Raw genomic sequence first — 13,591 nt, 5'->3', positions numbered from 1 at the left:
TCCGTCAGTCTCGGTTCAGCTCTGCCCGTCCCGGCCCCGCTCGGGTCGGCTCGGCTCGGGTCTGTTCGGGTCGGGTCTTTGGGCTCGGCACTGTTCGGCTCGGTTCGGCAAAAGTCGGCTCAGCTCGGCTCTGCCCGTCCCGTCCCGGCTCGGTTCGGCTCTGCCCGTCCCGTCCGCGTTCGGTTCTGCTCAGTTCAGCTCTACTCGTCCCGCTCCGGTTCGGCTCCGCCAGTCCCGGTTCACTTCGGTTCAGCTCAGCTCGTCCCGACTCAGCTCTGCCCGTCCCGGTTCAGTTCGGTTCGGCTCAGCTCTGCCTGTCCCGGTTCAGTTCGGTTCGGCTCAGCTCGTCCCGGCTCAGCTCTGCCCGTCCCGGTTCAGTTCGGTTCGGCTCAGCTCGTCCCGGCTCAGCTCTGCCTGTCCCGGTTCAGTTCGGTTCAGCTCCGCTAGTCCCGGCTCAGCTCTGCCCGTCCCGGTTCGGCTCTGCCCGTCCCGGCCCAGCTGAGCCCGGCTCAGCCCGTGCCCACCCCCCTACCCCAGAGCCCCGTCTGGTCCCCGCGGGGCATCGACACGAAGGCGCCGGGTCGGATCGGGCTTTATCAGGGGCCGGGACCCCCCGGGGCGGGCGGGGCCGGTGGGGGGTGGGCACGGGGTGGGGGGGCTGGGCACGGGGCGGCAGGTGGGGGGCAGAGAGCCGGGGGGGGCCCAGGGCAGGTGGGGGGCAGAGCCCTGGGGGGTTATTGGGGGTCCTGGGGCAGGTGGGGGGTAGAGCCCTGGGGGTTTGTTGGGGGTCCTGGGACAGGTGGGGGGCAGAGCCCTGGTGACAGTGAGACCCCTGACACAGGACCCTGCTCCAGTGCCCCCAGTGCTCCCAGTGCCCCCAGTGCTCCCAGTGTCTCCAGTGACCCTGGCACCCCCAGTGCCCACAGTGCTCCCAGTGCTCCCAGTGCCCCCAGTGCTCCCAGTGTCTCCAGTGACCCTGGCACCCCCAGTGCCCACAGTGTTCCCAGTGCCCACAGTGTTCCCAGTGCCCCCAGTGCTCCCAGTGTCCCCAGTGACCCTGGCACCCCCAGTGCCCACAGTGTTCCCAGTGTCCCCAGTGCTCCCAGTGCCCCCAGTGCTCCCAGTGTCCCCAGTGACCCTGGCACCCCCAGTGCCCACAGTGCTCCCAGTGACCTCAGTGCTCCCAGTGCCTCCAGTGCTCCCAGTGTCCCCAGTGACCCTGGCACCCCCAGTGCCCACAGTGTTCCCAGTGTCCCCAGTGTCCCCAGTGCCCCCAGTGCTCCCAGTGTCCCCAGTAACTCTGGCACCCCCAGTGCCCACAGTGCTCCCAGTGACCTCAGTGCTCCCAGTGCCTCCAGTGCTCCCAGTGTCTCCCAGTGCTCCCAGTGTGCAGCCTCACAGCCCCCACCCCACAGGACACCAGTGCCCCCAGTCCCGTCACCCCCACCCCCATCACCCCATGGCCCCCATCACCCCCATTCCCATCCCCATCACCCCCACCCCTGCAGCCCCTCCATTCCCATCCCCATCTCCCCCATCACCCCCATTCTCACCCCCATCACCCCCATTCTCATCCCCATCACCCCCATCACCCCCATTCTCACCCCCATCACCCCCATTCTCATCCCCATCACCCCCATCACCCCCATTCTCATCCTCATCACCCCCATCACCCCCATTCCCATTCCCATCACCCCATCACCCCCATTCCCATCCCCATCTCCCCCATCACCCCCATTCTCATCCCCATCACCCCCATTCTCATCCCCATCACCCCCATCACCCCCATCACCCCCATTCTCATCCTCATCACCCCCATCACCCCCATTCCCATTCCCATCCCCATCACGCCCATCACTCCCATTCCTATTCCCATCCCCATCACCCCCATTCCCATCCCCATCACCCCCATCACCCCCATTCCCATCCCCATCACCCCCATTCCCACCCCCATCACCCCCATCACCCCCATTCCCACCCCCATCACCCCCATCACCCCCATTCCCATCCCCATGACCCCCATTCCCACCCCCATCACCCCCATTCCCATCCCCATGACCCCCATTCTCATCCTCATCACACCCATCACCCCCATTCCCGTCCCCATGACCCCCATCACCCCTATTCCCACCCCCATCACCCCCATTCCCACCCCCATCACCCCCATTCCCATCCCCATCACCCCCATTCCCACCCCCATGACCCCCCTCCCCTCCCGCCCCCCCGGTGCCGCCGCTCCTTTGTTGTGCAAAGGCCCCGGTGCCGCCAGTTCGGCTCCGACACCGCCGGGGGGAACGGCCGGGGGGGCGGGGAGACCATGCAGGGGATGGATGAGGAGTGGGGGTGCAAGGGGTGAGGGGGGTCAGGGGTCATGGGGGTGCAGGGGGTGATGGGGTGTAGGTGGTGATGGGGGTGCAGGGGTGATGGGGGTCAGGGGGTGATGGGGGTGCAGGAGTGATGGGGTGCAGGGGGTGATGGGGGTCGGGGGATGATAAGGGTGCAGGGATGATGGGGGTGCAGGGGTGATGGAGTGCAGGGGTGATGGGGGTCAGGGGTGATGGAGTGATGGGGTGCAGGTGGTGATGGGGGTGCAGGGTTGATGGGGGCCAGGGGATGATGAGGGTGCAGGGATGATGGGGGTGCAGGGGTGATGGGGGTGCAGGGATGAAGGGGGTGCAGGTATGATGGGGTGCAGGGGGTGTGGGGTGCAGGGATGATGGGGGTGCACGGATGGATGGGGGTGCAGGGGTGATGGGGACGCAGGGGATGGATGGGTTGCAGGGATGATGGGGGTGCAGGGGTGACGGGGTGCAGGGGTGATGGGGGTGCAGGGGGTGATGGGGTTCAGGGGATGATGGGGATGCAGGGGATGGATGGGGATGCAGGGGATGGATGGGGGTGCAGGGATGGATGGGGGTGCAGGGATGATGGTGCAGGGGGTGATGGGGGTGCAGGGGATGGATGGGGGTGATGGGATGGATGGGGTGCAGGGGTGATGGGGTTCAGGGGATGATGGGGATGCAGGGGATGGATGGGGATGCAGGGGATGGATGGGGGTGGAGGGATGATGGTGCAGGGGGTGATGGAGGTGCAGGGATGATGGAGGTGCAGGGATGGATGGGGGTGCAGGGATGGATGGGGGTGCAGGGATGATGGGGGTGCAGGGATGGATGGGGGTGCAGGGGTGACGGGGTGCAGGGGGTGATGGGGATGCAGGGATGGATGGGGGTGCAGGGATGGATGGGGGTGCAGGGTGTAATGGGTACAGGGATGGATGGGGGTGCAGGGATGGATGGGGGTGCAGGAGATGTGGGAGGCACAGTTCAGGGGCTGCAGCCCCCCCCCTCAAGGTTTGAAGTGTGACCCCATTCCTGTGTCCCCCCCACGACACACAGACACCACCTGCTGTTGTCACCATTTGCTCTTTATTGGGGCCCATCCCGGGGTGCTGGGGGGCCAGGGGGTGCTGGGGGTGACAGGGGGGGTGACAAGGACACCGTGTGTATGTGGGGGGGGACACACGGGGTAGGTCCATATGTGCGCAGGGGGGTCACTTGTGCGTGCTGAGAACCAGACCACCACCCCAGTGGTTCCAGAACCCCCGCCCCGTCCCCCCAATTTTGGGGGGGTCAGCGGTGCAGCGCGGGGTGCACGATGTCCCCGGGGTGGCTCAGCCACACGTCGAAGATGCTTTTATTGGGGGGCATGGCCTGTGCCCCCCCCTCCAGCTCAGGATCGGGCCCGGGGGGGGGCGGGGGGCCGGGGGGCATCACCCCCCAGCGCAGGGCGAGAAAGGGGGGACCACTGGGGGGGGCCACAGCGTTGGGGGCCACGGTGGTGCTGTAGGAGGTGGGGAGCTGCCCCCAGGTTGTGGGGGGATCAGGGTTGGGGGTAGCGGACCCCCCCGATTGGGATGGCGGGGGGGGGACCCAAGGGGGTGCTGGGAGGTGCAGGAGGGGCGCAGACCCCCACATGCCACCTGCGGGGGGGTCCCCAGGCGCTGGTGACTTGTTGGCAGGGTCCCCCCGCTCCGGGAAATCCCTGAGCAGGGACTCGATGGAGAAGCTGCGGCGGTGGGTGGGGGGTCCTGGCGGGGATGGAGATGGGGGGTCGGGGGGCTCCAGGGGGGCGCGGGGGGGGTAGGGGTGTCCCCGCAGGATGAAGGGGGCCAGGTCCCGCGCGAAGGCGGCCGCCCCCCCCCGCGCCACCGCCGTGTTCTGCAGCTTCAGCGCCTCGGGGGGGATGCGGCTCACGTCCACCGTCCAGTAGTTGCCCTTGGCCTTGGGCTTGGCCGGGTCCTTCAGCACCTGATGGGGTGGGGGGGGACACACAGGGGATAATGGGCCCCCCCGCCTATGGCTGCACCCCGGGAGGGGCACCCAGACCCCCCCGACCCAGAGACCCCCATCCCAGTGGATCTCCCCAAACCTCCTGCTCCCCCCATGACCCCCAATCCCCATTCCCAGTCCTGTCTCCCCCATCCCATGGACCCCCAAACCTCCTGCCCCCAGACCCCCCATCCCCAGACCCCCCAGTTAAGTTGCCCCATCCCAGGGGATCCCCCCAAACCTCCTGCACCCCATCCCAAGGAGCCCCCACCTCCCACCCTTTCCCCAGACCCCCCCACCCCCAGTCCTGCTGCCCCCCCATCCCCAAGGGACCCCCCCCATCTCTGCCATTCCCCCATCCTGAGGGACCCCCAATTTGAGGGGACCCCCCAGCCCTGCCAGTCTCCCCCCCGCCCCGGTTGTCCTCCCCACCATCCCAAGGCCCCCCCTCACTCCTGCCCCATCCCAGGGGATCCCCCAAACCTCCTGCCCCCCCCATCCCCAACCCCATCCATAGTCATGTCCCCCCATCCCAGCCCCATCCCAGCACCCCCATCCCCAATGACCCCCAGTCCTGCTGCCCCCCCCCCCCCAATGGACCCCCCCCCACCCCGAGTGCCCCCCACTTTGCGGGGTGTCCCCCCACCTTGGCGAAGCAGGGGTTGGAGGAGAGGTTGTGGCGGATCGAGTCCTTCCAGCCCTGGTAGCCCCCCCCGAAGAACGGGAAGAGGCGGCTGATGGCCTGGATGATCTGGGGGGGCACGGCAGCTTTGGGGGGCAGCACCCACACAGCACCCCCCCAAAGTTGGATCCAACCCCTATTCCAACCCCCACCCATGGGACCTCTGCAGCCGTCACCCTGCAGTGGGGACACCCCGCACCCAAAGGACCTTGTGGTGGGAAGGGGGTGGGGGGGGGAGCGGGACGCCTGGGTCTTCCCCGGACGCCTGGGTCCCCCTGAGGGCGGGGGGGAGGGGAGTCCGACAGACTGAGCGACAGAGGCGACAGAGCGACAGACCCCCCGGCGCCGCTAATCCTGCCCCCCGCGGGGGCATCGGCGGGAACCGGCCCGACCGCCCCCCCGGGGCTGGATCCGGCCCGATCCCCCCTCGAGACCCTCGGAATCCCCCCGGGGCTGGATCCGGCCCGTCCCCCCCCCCTCAATGACCCTCGGAACCCCCCAAGTGACTGGAGCCCCCCCAGACCCACGGACACGGCGCAGCCCCGACGGGGCGGGCGGGCGATAGGACCCAGCGGGGTCCGGGGACGGGACGGGGGTGGGACAGGGGGGCCCGGGGAGGCTCGGGGGGTCCTGGGACGGCGTGGGGGTCTCGGGGATCCCGGGGGGGTCCCGGAGGGGGTGAAGGGGTCCCGAGAAGGGGTGACGGGGTCCCGTTGGGTGCTGGGATGGGGGTCCCGGGGGTCCGAACCGAGGGGTCATTGGGGGCTGATGGGTCGGGGGGTCCCGTAGGTGGGTGGGGGGTCCCGGGGGGGTCCCGGGGGTCGGTACCTGGGCCAGCTTGAGGCGGCGGCCGGGGGCGGCGCGGATGACGAGGGCGATGAGCGCCAGGTAGGAGTAGGGGGGCTTGGGGTGCCGGCGGTACCGCTGGGGGCGGCCCCGGGAACCCCCCCGGGAAGCCCGGACCGACCCCGAGGCCGGAACCGACCCCGGGGGCGGCGGCGGCGACATGGCCGGAGGGGGGGGGAGGGGCTGGCACCGAGCGGGTTTTATCTGAGAGAGACCCGGAACCGAGGGGAGGGGCGGGAATTGGGGGGGGGGGGTGGGATGGATGGGATGGGATGGATGGGATGGAATGGGATGGAATGGGGACACAATGGGATGGGTTGGGGTGGGAATGGGTGGGATGGGAGGGATGGGATGGGATGGGGTGGGATGGGATGGGATGGGATGGATGGATGGGATGGATGGATGGATGGGATGGGATGGATGGATGGGATGGGATGGATGGGATGGGATGGGGACACAATGGGATGGGATGGGATGGGATGAATGGGATGGGAGGGATGGGGTGGGATGGGATGGGATGGGATGGGATGGGATGGGATGGATGGGATGGGATGGGATGGATGGGATGGGATGGATGGATGGATGGATGGGATGGATGGGATGGGATGGGATGGATGGATGGGATGGGAGGGATGGGATGGGATGGGATGGATGGATGGGATGGGATGGGATGGATGGGATGGGATGGGATGGGATGGGATGGGATGGGATGGGATGGGATGGATGGGATGGGATGGGATGGGATGGGATGGGATGGGATGGATGGGATGGGAGGGATGGGATGGGATGGGATGGGATGGATGGGATGGGATGGGATGGATGGGATGGATGGGATGGGAGGAATGGGATGGGATGGGATGGGGTGGAATGGGGACACATGGGATGGGAGGGATGGATAGCTGACACACACCCCTTTGCACGCTTGCACAGCCTTGCATACCTGTGCACACCCGTGCACACTTGCAAGGTGACGTCTGCGCCTTTGCACACTTGCACAGCCTTGCACACCTTTGCACACCTGTGTACACTTGCACAGTGGCACACGCACCTTTGCACAGTTACGCTGCCTTGCGCACCTTTGCACACTTGCACAGCCTTGCACACCTGTGTACGCTTGCACAGTGGCACACACACCTTTGCACACGCCAAACACACCTCTGCACAGCCTTGCACACCCTTGCACGGTTGCACAGTGACACACACACCTTTGCATCCTTGCACACCCTTGCATGCCCTTGCCTGCCCACCCACCCAATGCACACGTTTGCACACTTGCACACCCCCCCACACCTTTGCACACCCTTGCACACCTTTGCACGCTTGCACGGTGACACGCGCACCCTTGCACACCTTTACACGCCCCGCACACACCATCGCACGCCCCGCGCACCGCCCCCCCGGCTCCGCCCCTCGCTCCGCCCCCCATGTCCCTGCCAATCGCTCCGCCCCTCCCCGTGTCCCCGCCCATCGCTCCGCCCCTCCCCGTGTCCCCGCCCATCGCTCCGCCCCTCCCCGTGTCCCCGCCCATCGCTCCGTCCCCTTCCCGTGTCCCCGCCCATCGCTCCGCCCCCTGTGTCCCCGCCTATCGCTCCGCCCCCTTCCCGTGTTCCCGCCTATCGCTCCGTCCCCTTCCCATGTCCCCGCCAATCGCTCCGTCCCCTTTCCATGTCCCCGCCAATCGCTCCGCCCCCTTCCCATGTCCCCGCCAATCGCTCCGCCCCCTTCCCATGTCCCCGCCAATCGCTCCGCCCCTCCCCGTGTGCCCGCTAATCGCTTCGCCTGCTTCCAGTGTCCCCGCCCATCGCTCCGCCCCCTTCCCGTGTCCCCGCCCACTCCGCGCTCATCCCGCCGCTCTTGGCCCCGCCCCGCGCGACGCTCCAGCCCCCGCGTCTCTGTGGCTGCGCCCGGAGGCCGGACGTGCCGGTACCGGGAACGGCGGGGGCGGGGGGAAGCGGTCGGTGGGACCCCCGGGGTGGGGGGGGGGTTGTGTGACCCGGTGACCCCCTGAGCACCCCCTCGTTCCCCGCAGGACCCATGGGTGCCGCCGGCCGGGCCGTGTCCCAGGCGCTGCTCGGGGCCGTGTGCCTGTTCTGTGCCCACCGGGCCCGCCAGGTCAGCGGGGACACCGGGGATGGGGCGGGGACATGGGGACAATGGGGGACAGGGGCGGCCCCGGGTGGGCCGAGCCGGGCAGCGGGATCGGGCCCCATCACAGGGATCGGGTCCTGACGTCCAGCTGGTCACGTGTCACCAGGATCGGGCCCCATCCCCAGGATCGGGCCCTGGCATCCAGATGGTCACGTGTCGCCAGGATCGGGCCCCTCCTCCAGGATCGGGCCCCTCCCCCCAGGATCGGGCCCCTCCCCCAGGATCGGGCCCTGTCCCCCAGGATCGGGCCCCTCCCCCAGGATCGGGTCCCTCCCCCAGGATCGGGCCCTGTCCCCCAGGATCGGGCCCCTCCCCCAGGATCGGGCCCCTCCTCCAGGATCGGGCCCCTCCCCCAGGATCGGGTCCCTCCCCCAGGATCGGGCCCTGTCCCCCAGCTGGTCACATGACACTCCCGTGTCACTCAACCTGTCCCATGTCACCAGGGCCATCCCGTGTCCCCAGGATCGGGCCCTGTCACCCAGCCCCATGTCACCGGGATGCTCCATGTCACCGGGACTGTTGAGTGTCACCGGGACTGTTCAGTGTCACCCAGCTTGTCCCCATGTCCCCAGGATGGTCCCTTGTCACCTGGCCAGTTCCATGGCACCCACCCAGTCCCCTGTCATTCACCAGCCTGGTCCCGTGTCACCTGGATGGTCCCATGTCACCTGGCCAGTGCCCCATCGTGGGTCTGGTCTTGTGTCACCTGGCCAGTTCCGTGTCACTGGGATGGTCCCATGTCACCGGGATGATCCCACGTCACCCGGCCAGTTCCGTGTCACTGGTCCCTTGTCACTGGGATGGTCCCATGTCACTGTGTCCCATGTCACCGGGATGATCCCATGTCACCCGGCCAGTTCCATGTCACTGGTCCCTTGTCACTGGGATGGTCCCATGTCACCGTGTCCCTTGTCACTGGGATGGTCCCATGTCACCGTGTCCCATGTCACCCGGCCAGTTCTGTGTCACTGGTCCCTTGTCACTGGGATGGTCCCTTGTCACTGTGTCCCATGTCACCGGGATGATCCCATGTCACTGGTCCCTTGTCACTGGGATGGTCCCATGTCACCGTGTCCCATGTCACCGTGTCCCATGTCACCTGGCCAGTTCCATGTCACAGGTCCCTTGTCACTGGGATGGTCCTATGTCACTGTGTCCCATGTCACCGGGATGATCCCATGTCACCCAGCCAGTTCCGTGTCACTGGTCCCTTGTCACTGGGATGGTCCCATGTCACCGTGTCCCATGTCACCGGGATGATCCCATGTCACTGGTCCCTTGTCACTGGGATGGTCCCATGTCACCGTGTCCCATGTCACCTGGCCAGTTCTGTGTCTCTGGTCCCTTGTCACTGGGATGGTCCCATGTCACCGTGTCCAATGTCACCCGGCCAGTTCCATGTCACTGGTCCCTTGTCACTGGGATGGTCCCATGTCACCGTGTCCCATGTCACCGGGATGATCCCATGTCACCCAGCCAGTTCCATGTCACTGGTCCCTTGTCACTGGGATGGTCCCATGTCACCGTGTCCCATGTCACCCAGCCAGTTCCATGTCACTGGTCCCTTGTCACTGGGATAGTCCCATGTTACCGTGTCCCATGTCACCGGGATGATCCCATGTCACTGAGCTGGTCCCTTGTCACTGGGATGGTCCCATGTCACCGTGTCCCATGTCACCCGTCCAGTTCCGTGTCACCGCACTATCCCCACGTCACCCACCCAGTCAGGTGCCACCCCCCCTGCTCACCTGTCCCCTCTGTCCCCAGGTGACCCCCGGCCCGGCCGCCGGGTTCCTGCTGCAGGCACTGGGGGCAGCGAGTGACGCCCTGGAGCCCCTTTGGCCCTCGGGGACACCGGGAGGTGACAGTGACACCGCCGACCCCCTCCCCGGCTCCTGGGTCTCGGCCATGCTGGCCCAACCCCTGGTGGCCTTCGGCTTCCACCGGCGCAGCGGTGACCACGCCACCGCCAACCTGCTGCTGGGGGTGACGGTGACACTGGCCCCCGCCGCCGCGCGCCTGCCGCCCGAGGGCCGGCTGCTGGCCGCCCGCGCTGTCACCGTCCTTGTCACCGGCGCCATTGTCACCCTGGCCACGCTGACGGGCAACGCGGCCGCCGCACTTGGTGGCCTCCTCCTCCTCGCCGGGAACCTGCTGCCGGGGGCGCACCTGGTGGCACCTGGGGACACGTGGCCACGGGGACACCCGGGGGTGGTGGCACAGGACACGCTGCCCAGGGGACACGTGGTGGCACCTGGGGACACGCGGCCACGGGGACACCAGGGGGTGGTGGCACCTGGGGACACAATGACAGGGCGACACCCGGGGGTGGTGGCACTTGGGGACACGCTGCTGTGGGGACACCCGTGGGTGCTGGCGGCTGCCAACCTGCTGCTGCTGCGGGCGCTGCGGGCGCCGCTCCCCGGGGACGGTGACAACGACGGGGACAATGGGGACACAGAGGAGGCAGTAAAGCTGGCGGCTGGTGACGGTTATGGCCTCGTTGGTGACATCAGGTGGCGTTGTGGTGGGGGCATGGGGGATGTGACCCCTGGGGGGTTCTCTAGGGTGGGGGATCCCCAGTGTGTCACCCCGGGAGGGGTCCCTGGGGTGTCACCAGGAGTGGGGGTTCCTGACATAGCGCCCTGGGGTCCCTGAGGTGTCACCCTGGGGGGGGGGTCACCTGTGTGTCACCCTGGGGGTCCCTGGGGTGGCACCCTGGGGTGGGGGGTCCCCAGTTTGTCACCCTGGGGTGTCACCATGGGGTGGGTGTTCCTGACATGGCACCCTGGGGTGGGGGGTCCCCAGTTTGTCACCCTGGGGTGTCACCATGGGGTGGGTGTTCCTGACATGGCACCCTGGGTGGGGGTCCCAACATGACACCCTGGGGGTCACCTTGTGGTGGGGGACCCCGACATGGCACCCTGGGGTGGGGGTCCCCAGTTTGTCACCTTGGGGGTCCCTGGGGTGGCACCCTGGGGTCCCTTGGGTGACACCATGGGTGAGGGTCCCAACATGACACCCTAGGGAGGCACCTTGTGGTGGGAGGTCCCCAGTTTGTCACCCTGGGGTGTCACCCTGGGGTGGGTGTCCCTGACATGGCACCCTGGGGTCCCTTGGGTGGCACCATGGGTGGGGGTCCCAACATGACACCCTGGGGGTCACCTTGTGGTGGGGGACCCCGACATGGCACCCTGGGGTGGGGGGTCCCCAGTTTGTCACCCTGGGGTCCTTGGGGTGTCACCCTGGGGTGGGTGTCCCTGACATGGCACCCTGGGGTCCCTTGGGTGGCACCATGGGTGGGGGTCCCAACATGACACCCTGGGGGTCACCTTGTGGTGGGGGACCCCGACATGGCACCCTGGGGTGGGGGGTCCCCAGTTTGTCACCCTGGGGTCCTTGGGGTGTCACCCTGGGGTGGGTGTCCCTGACATGGCACCCTGGGGTCCCTTGGGTGGCACCATGGGTGGGGGTCCCAACATGACACCCTGGGGGTCACCTTGTGGTGGGGGACCCCGACATGGCACCCTGGGGTGGGGGGTCCCCAGTTTGTCACCCTGGGGTGGCACCATGGGGTGGGTGTCCCTGACATGGCACCCTGGGGTCCCTTGGGTGACACCATGGGTGGGGGTCCCAGCATGACACCCTGGGGGGGCACCTTGTGGTGGGGGACCCTGACATGGCACCCTGGGGTGGGGGTCCCCAGTTTGTCACCTTGGGGGTCCCTGGGGTGGCACCCTGGGGTCCCTTGGGTGGCATCCTGGGGTAGGGGTCCCCAACATAGCACCCTGGAGGGGTCACTGGGGTGGGGGTCCCTGTTGTGGCACCCTGGGGTGACACCCTGCGTAGGGGTCACTGGTTTGTCACCCTGGGTGGGGAACTGGTCACACTGGGACTGGGGTACTGGGACACTGGCTTACTGGGAGCACTGGCACTTGGGGGTGGGGACACTGGGGGGACGCTGTGGCACTGGGGGTACTGGTCACACTGGGATTTGTGGTACTGGGAGCACTGGTTATACTGGGACTGAGGGCACTGGGGACACACTGGGCACTGGTCGCATGAGGGCACTGGGGACACTGGGGCTGGGGGACATTGGAGGCACTGGGGGTACTGGTCACCCTGGGATTGGTGGTACTGGGGACACTGGTCACACTGGGACTGGGGGCACTGGGGACATGGGGGGCACTGGTCACACTGGGGCTGGGGGCACTGGGGGCACTGGTCACACTGGGGCTGGGGGCACTGGGGACATGGGGGGCACTGGTCACACTGGGACTGGGGGTACTGGGTGCACTGGTCACACTGGGTTTGGGGACACTGGTCACACTGGGTTTGGGAGCACTGGGAGCACTGGTCACACTGGGAATGGGAACACTGGGGACACTGAGGGTACTGGTCACCCTGGGGCTGGGAGCAATGGGAGCATTGGTCACACCGGGGCTGCGGGTACTGGTCCGCACTGGACTCACTGGTCCATACTGGTCTGTACTGGTCCATACTGGTCCACTCTTGTCTGTACTGGTCTGCACTGGTGTGTACTGGTCCGCACTGGCCTCAGTGGTCCGTACTGGTCCGCACTGGTTCTTACTGGTTGCACTGGTCCGTACTGGCCGCACTAGGTCAGTACTGGTCCGTACTGGCCCGTACTGGTCTGCACTGGTCCATACTAGTCCACACTGGTCAGTACTGGTCCGCACTGGTCCGTACTGGCCGCACTAGGTCAGTACTGGTCCGTACTGGTCTGTACTGGTTGCACTGGTCCATACTAGTCCACATTTGTCAGGACTGGTCTGCACTGGTTCTTACTGGTTACACTGGTCCGTACTGGCTGCACTAGGTCAGTACTGGTCCGTACTGGTCCGTGCTGGTCCATACTGGTCCATACTAGTCCACACTTGTCAGTACTGGTCCGCACTGGTTCTTACTGGTTACACTGGTCCGTACTGGCCGCACTAGATCAGTACCGGCCCATAGTGATCCGTACTGGCCGCACTAGGTCAGTACCGGCCCATACTGACCCGTACTGGCCGCACTAGGTCAGTACTGGTCCGTACTGGTCGCACCGGTTCTCACTGGGAGCCCTGGGGAGCGCCCCCGCCCCCCGGGAGCTCCCCGCCACAGGCCACTCCCCCTCGGGCTCCCCTCTCCCATTGGTCCGCTCCCCGTGACGTCACCAATCCCCGCCCCCTCCACCTCCCCCGCACGGGGAGCGGGGGGCGGATGGCGCTGGCGTTGAAGTTTGCGACTCCAGGCCCGGCGGGGGGGGGGGCGTGGCGCCTGCGTCGGGCGTGACCTCTGATTGGCCACTTCACCCCCGGGCACCGCCTCCCGCGGGCGGCGATTGGCCGTGACCCCTCCGGGCCGGGAGGGCGGGGTCGGGGGGAGGGCGGCCAAGATGGCGGCGGTGGCGGGGTGAGGCGGCGGCGGTGGCGGCGATGATGTCCGGGGCGGAAGATCGTGAGGCCGGCGGGGGCCCGGCCGCCCCCTCCGCTGCCCTCCCCGGCCCCACAGCTTCATCGGGCGGCCCAGGCGAGGCGGGCGGCGGCGCCGAGGAGCCGGGCTCGCTGCTCGGCCCGGTCCGGCC

At 67.6% G+C, this 13,591-nt stretch overlaps 2 protein-coding genes across 2 annotated transcripts; one reads left to right on the top strand and one right to left on the bottom strand.

The window, feature by feature from the left end:
- Nucleotides 1–3,629: 3,629 nt before the first annotated feature.
- LOC309452863 (forkhead box protein H1-like) lies at nt 3,630–6,018 on the bottom strand (the record flags this gene model as incomplete). The annotated part of the gene is made up of 3 exons (XM_082077522.1): nt 3,630–4,307; nt 4,975–5,079; nt 5,839–6,018. The coding sequence occupies 3 exons, from the start codon at nt 6,016–6,018 to the stop codon at nt 3,630–3,632; spliced, it is 963 nt and encodes a 320-aa protein (XP_081933648.1).
- Nucleotides 6,019–7,703: 1,685 nt separating this feature from the next.
- Nucleotides 7,704–13,043, top strand: TMEM276 (transmembrane protein 276; the record flags this gene model as incomplete). The annotated part of the gene is made up of 4 exons (XM_082077521.1): nt 7,704–7,779; nt 7,886–7,968; nt 9,772–10,510; nt 12,964–13,043. Exons 2-4 carry the CDS (start codon nt 7,891–7,893, stop codon nt 13,041–13,043), a joined length of 897 nt encoding a protein of 298 aa, XP_081933647.1. The 5' UTR covers nt 7,704–7,779; nt 7,886–7,890.
- Between the last annotated feature and the right edge of the window lie 548 nt (nt 13,044–13,591).

This window comes from Streptopelia decaocto, assembly GCF_964273445.1.
Source record: "Streptopelia decaocto genome assembly, contig: HAP1_SCAFFOLD_471, whole genome shotgun sequence".
NCBI lineage: Eukaryota > Metazoa > Chordata > Aves > Columbiformes > Columbidae > Streptopelia > Streptopelia decaocto.
The sequence above is the reverse complement of the archived record's forward strand: the minus strand, read 5'-3'. Positions and strand labels throughout refer to the sequence as shown.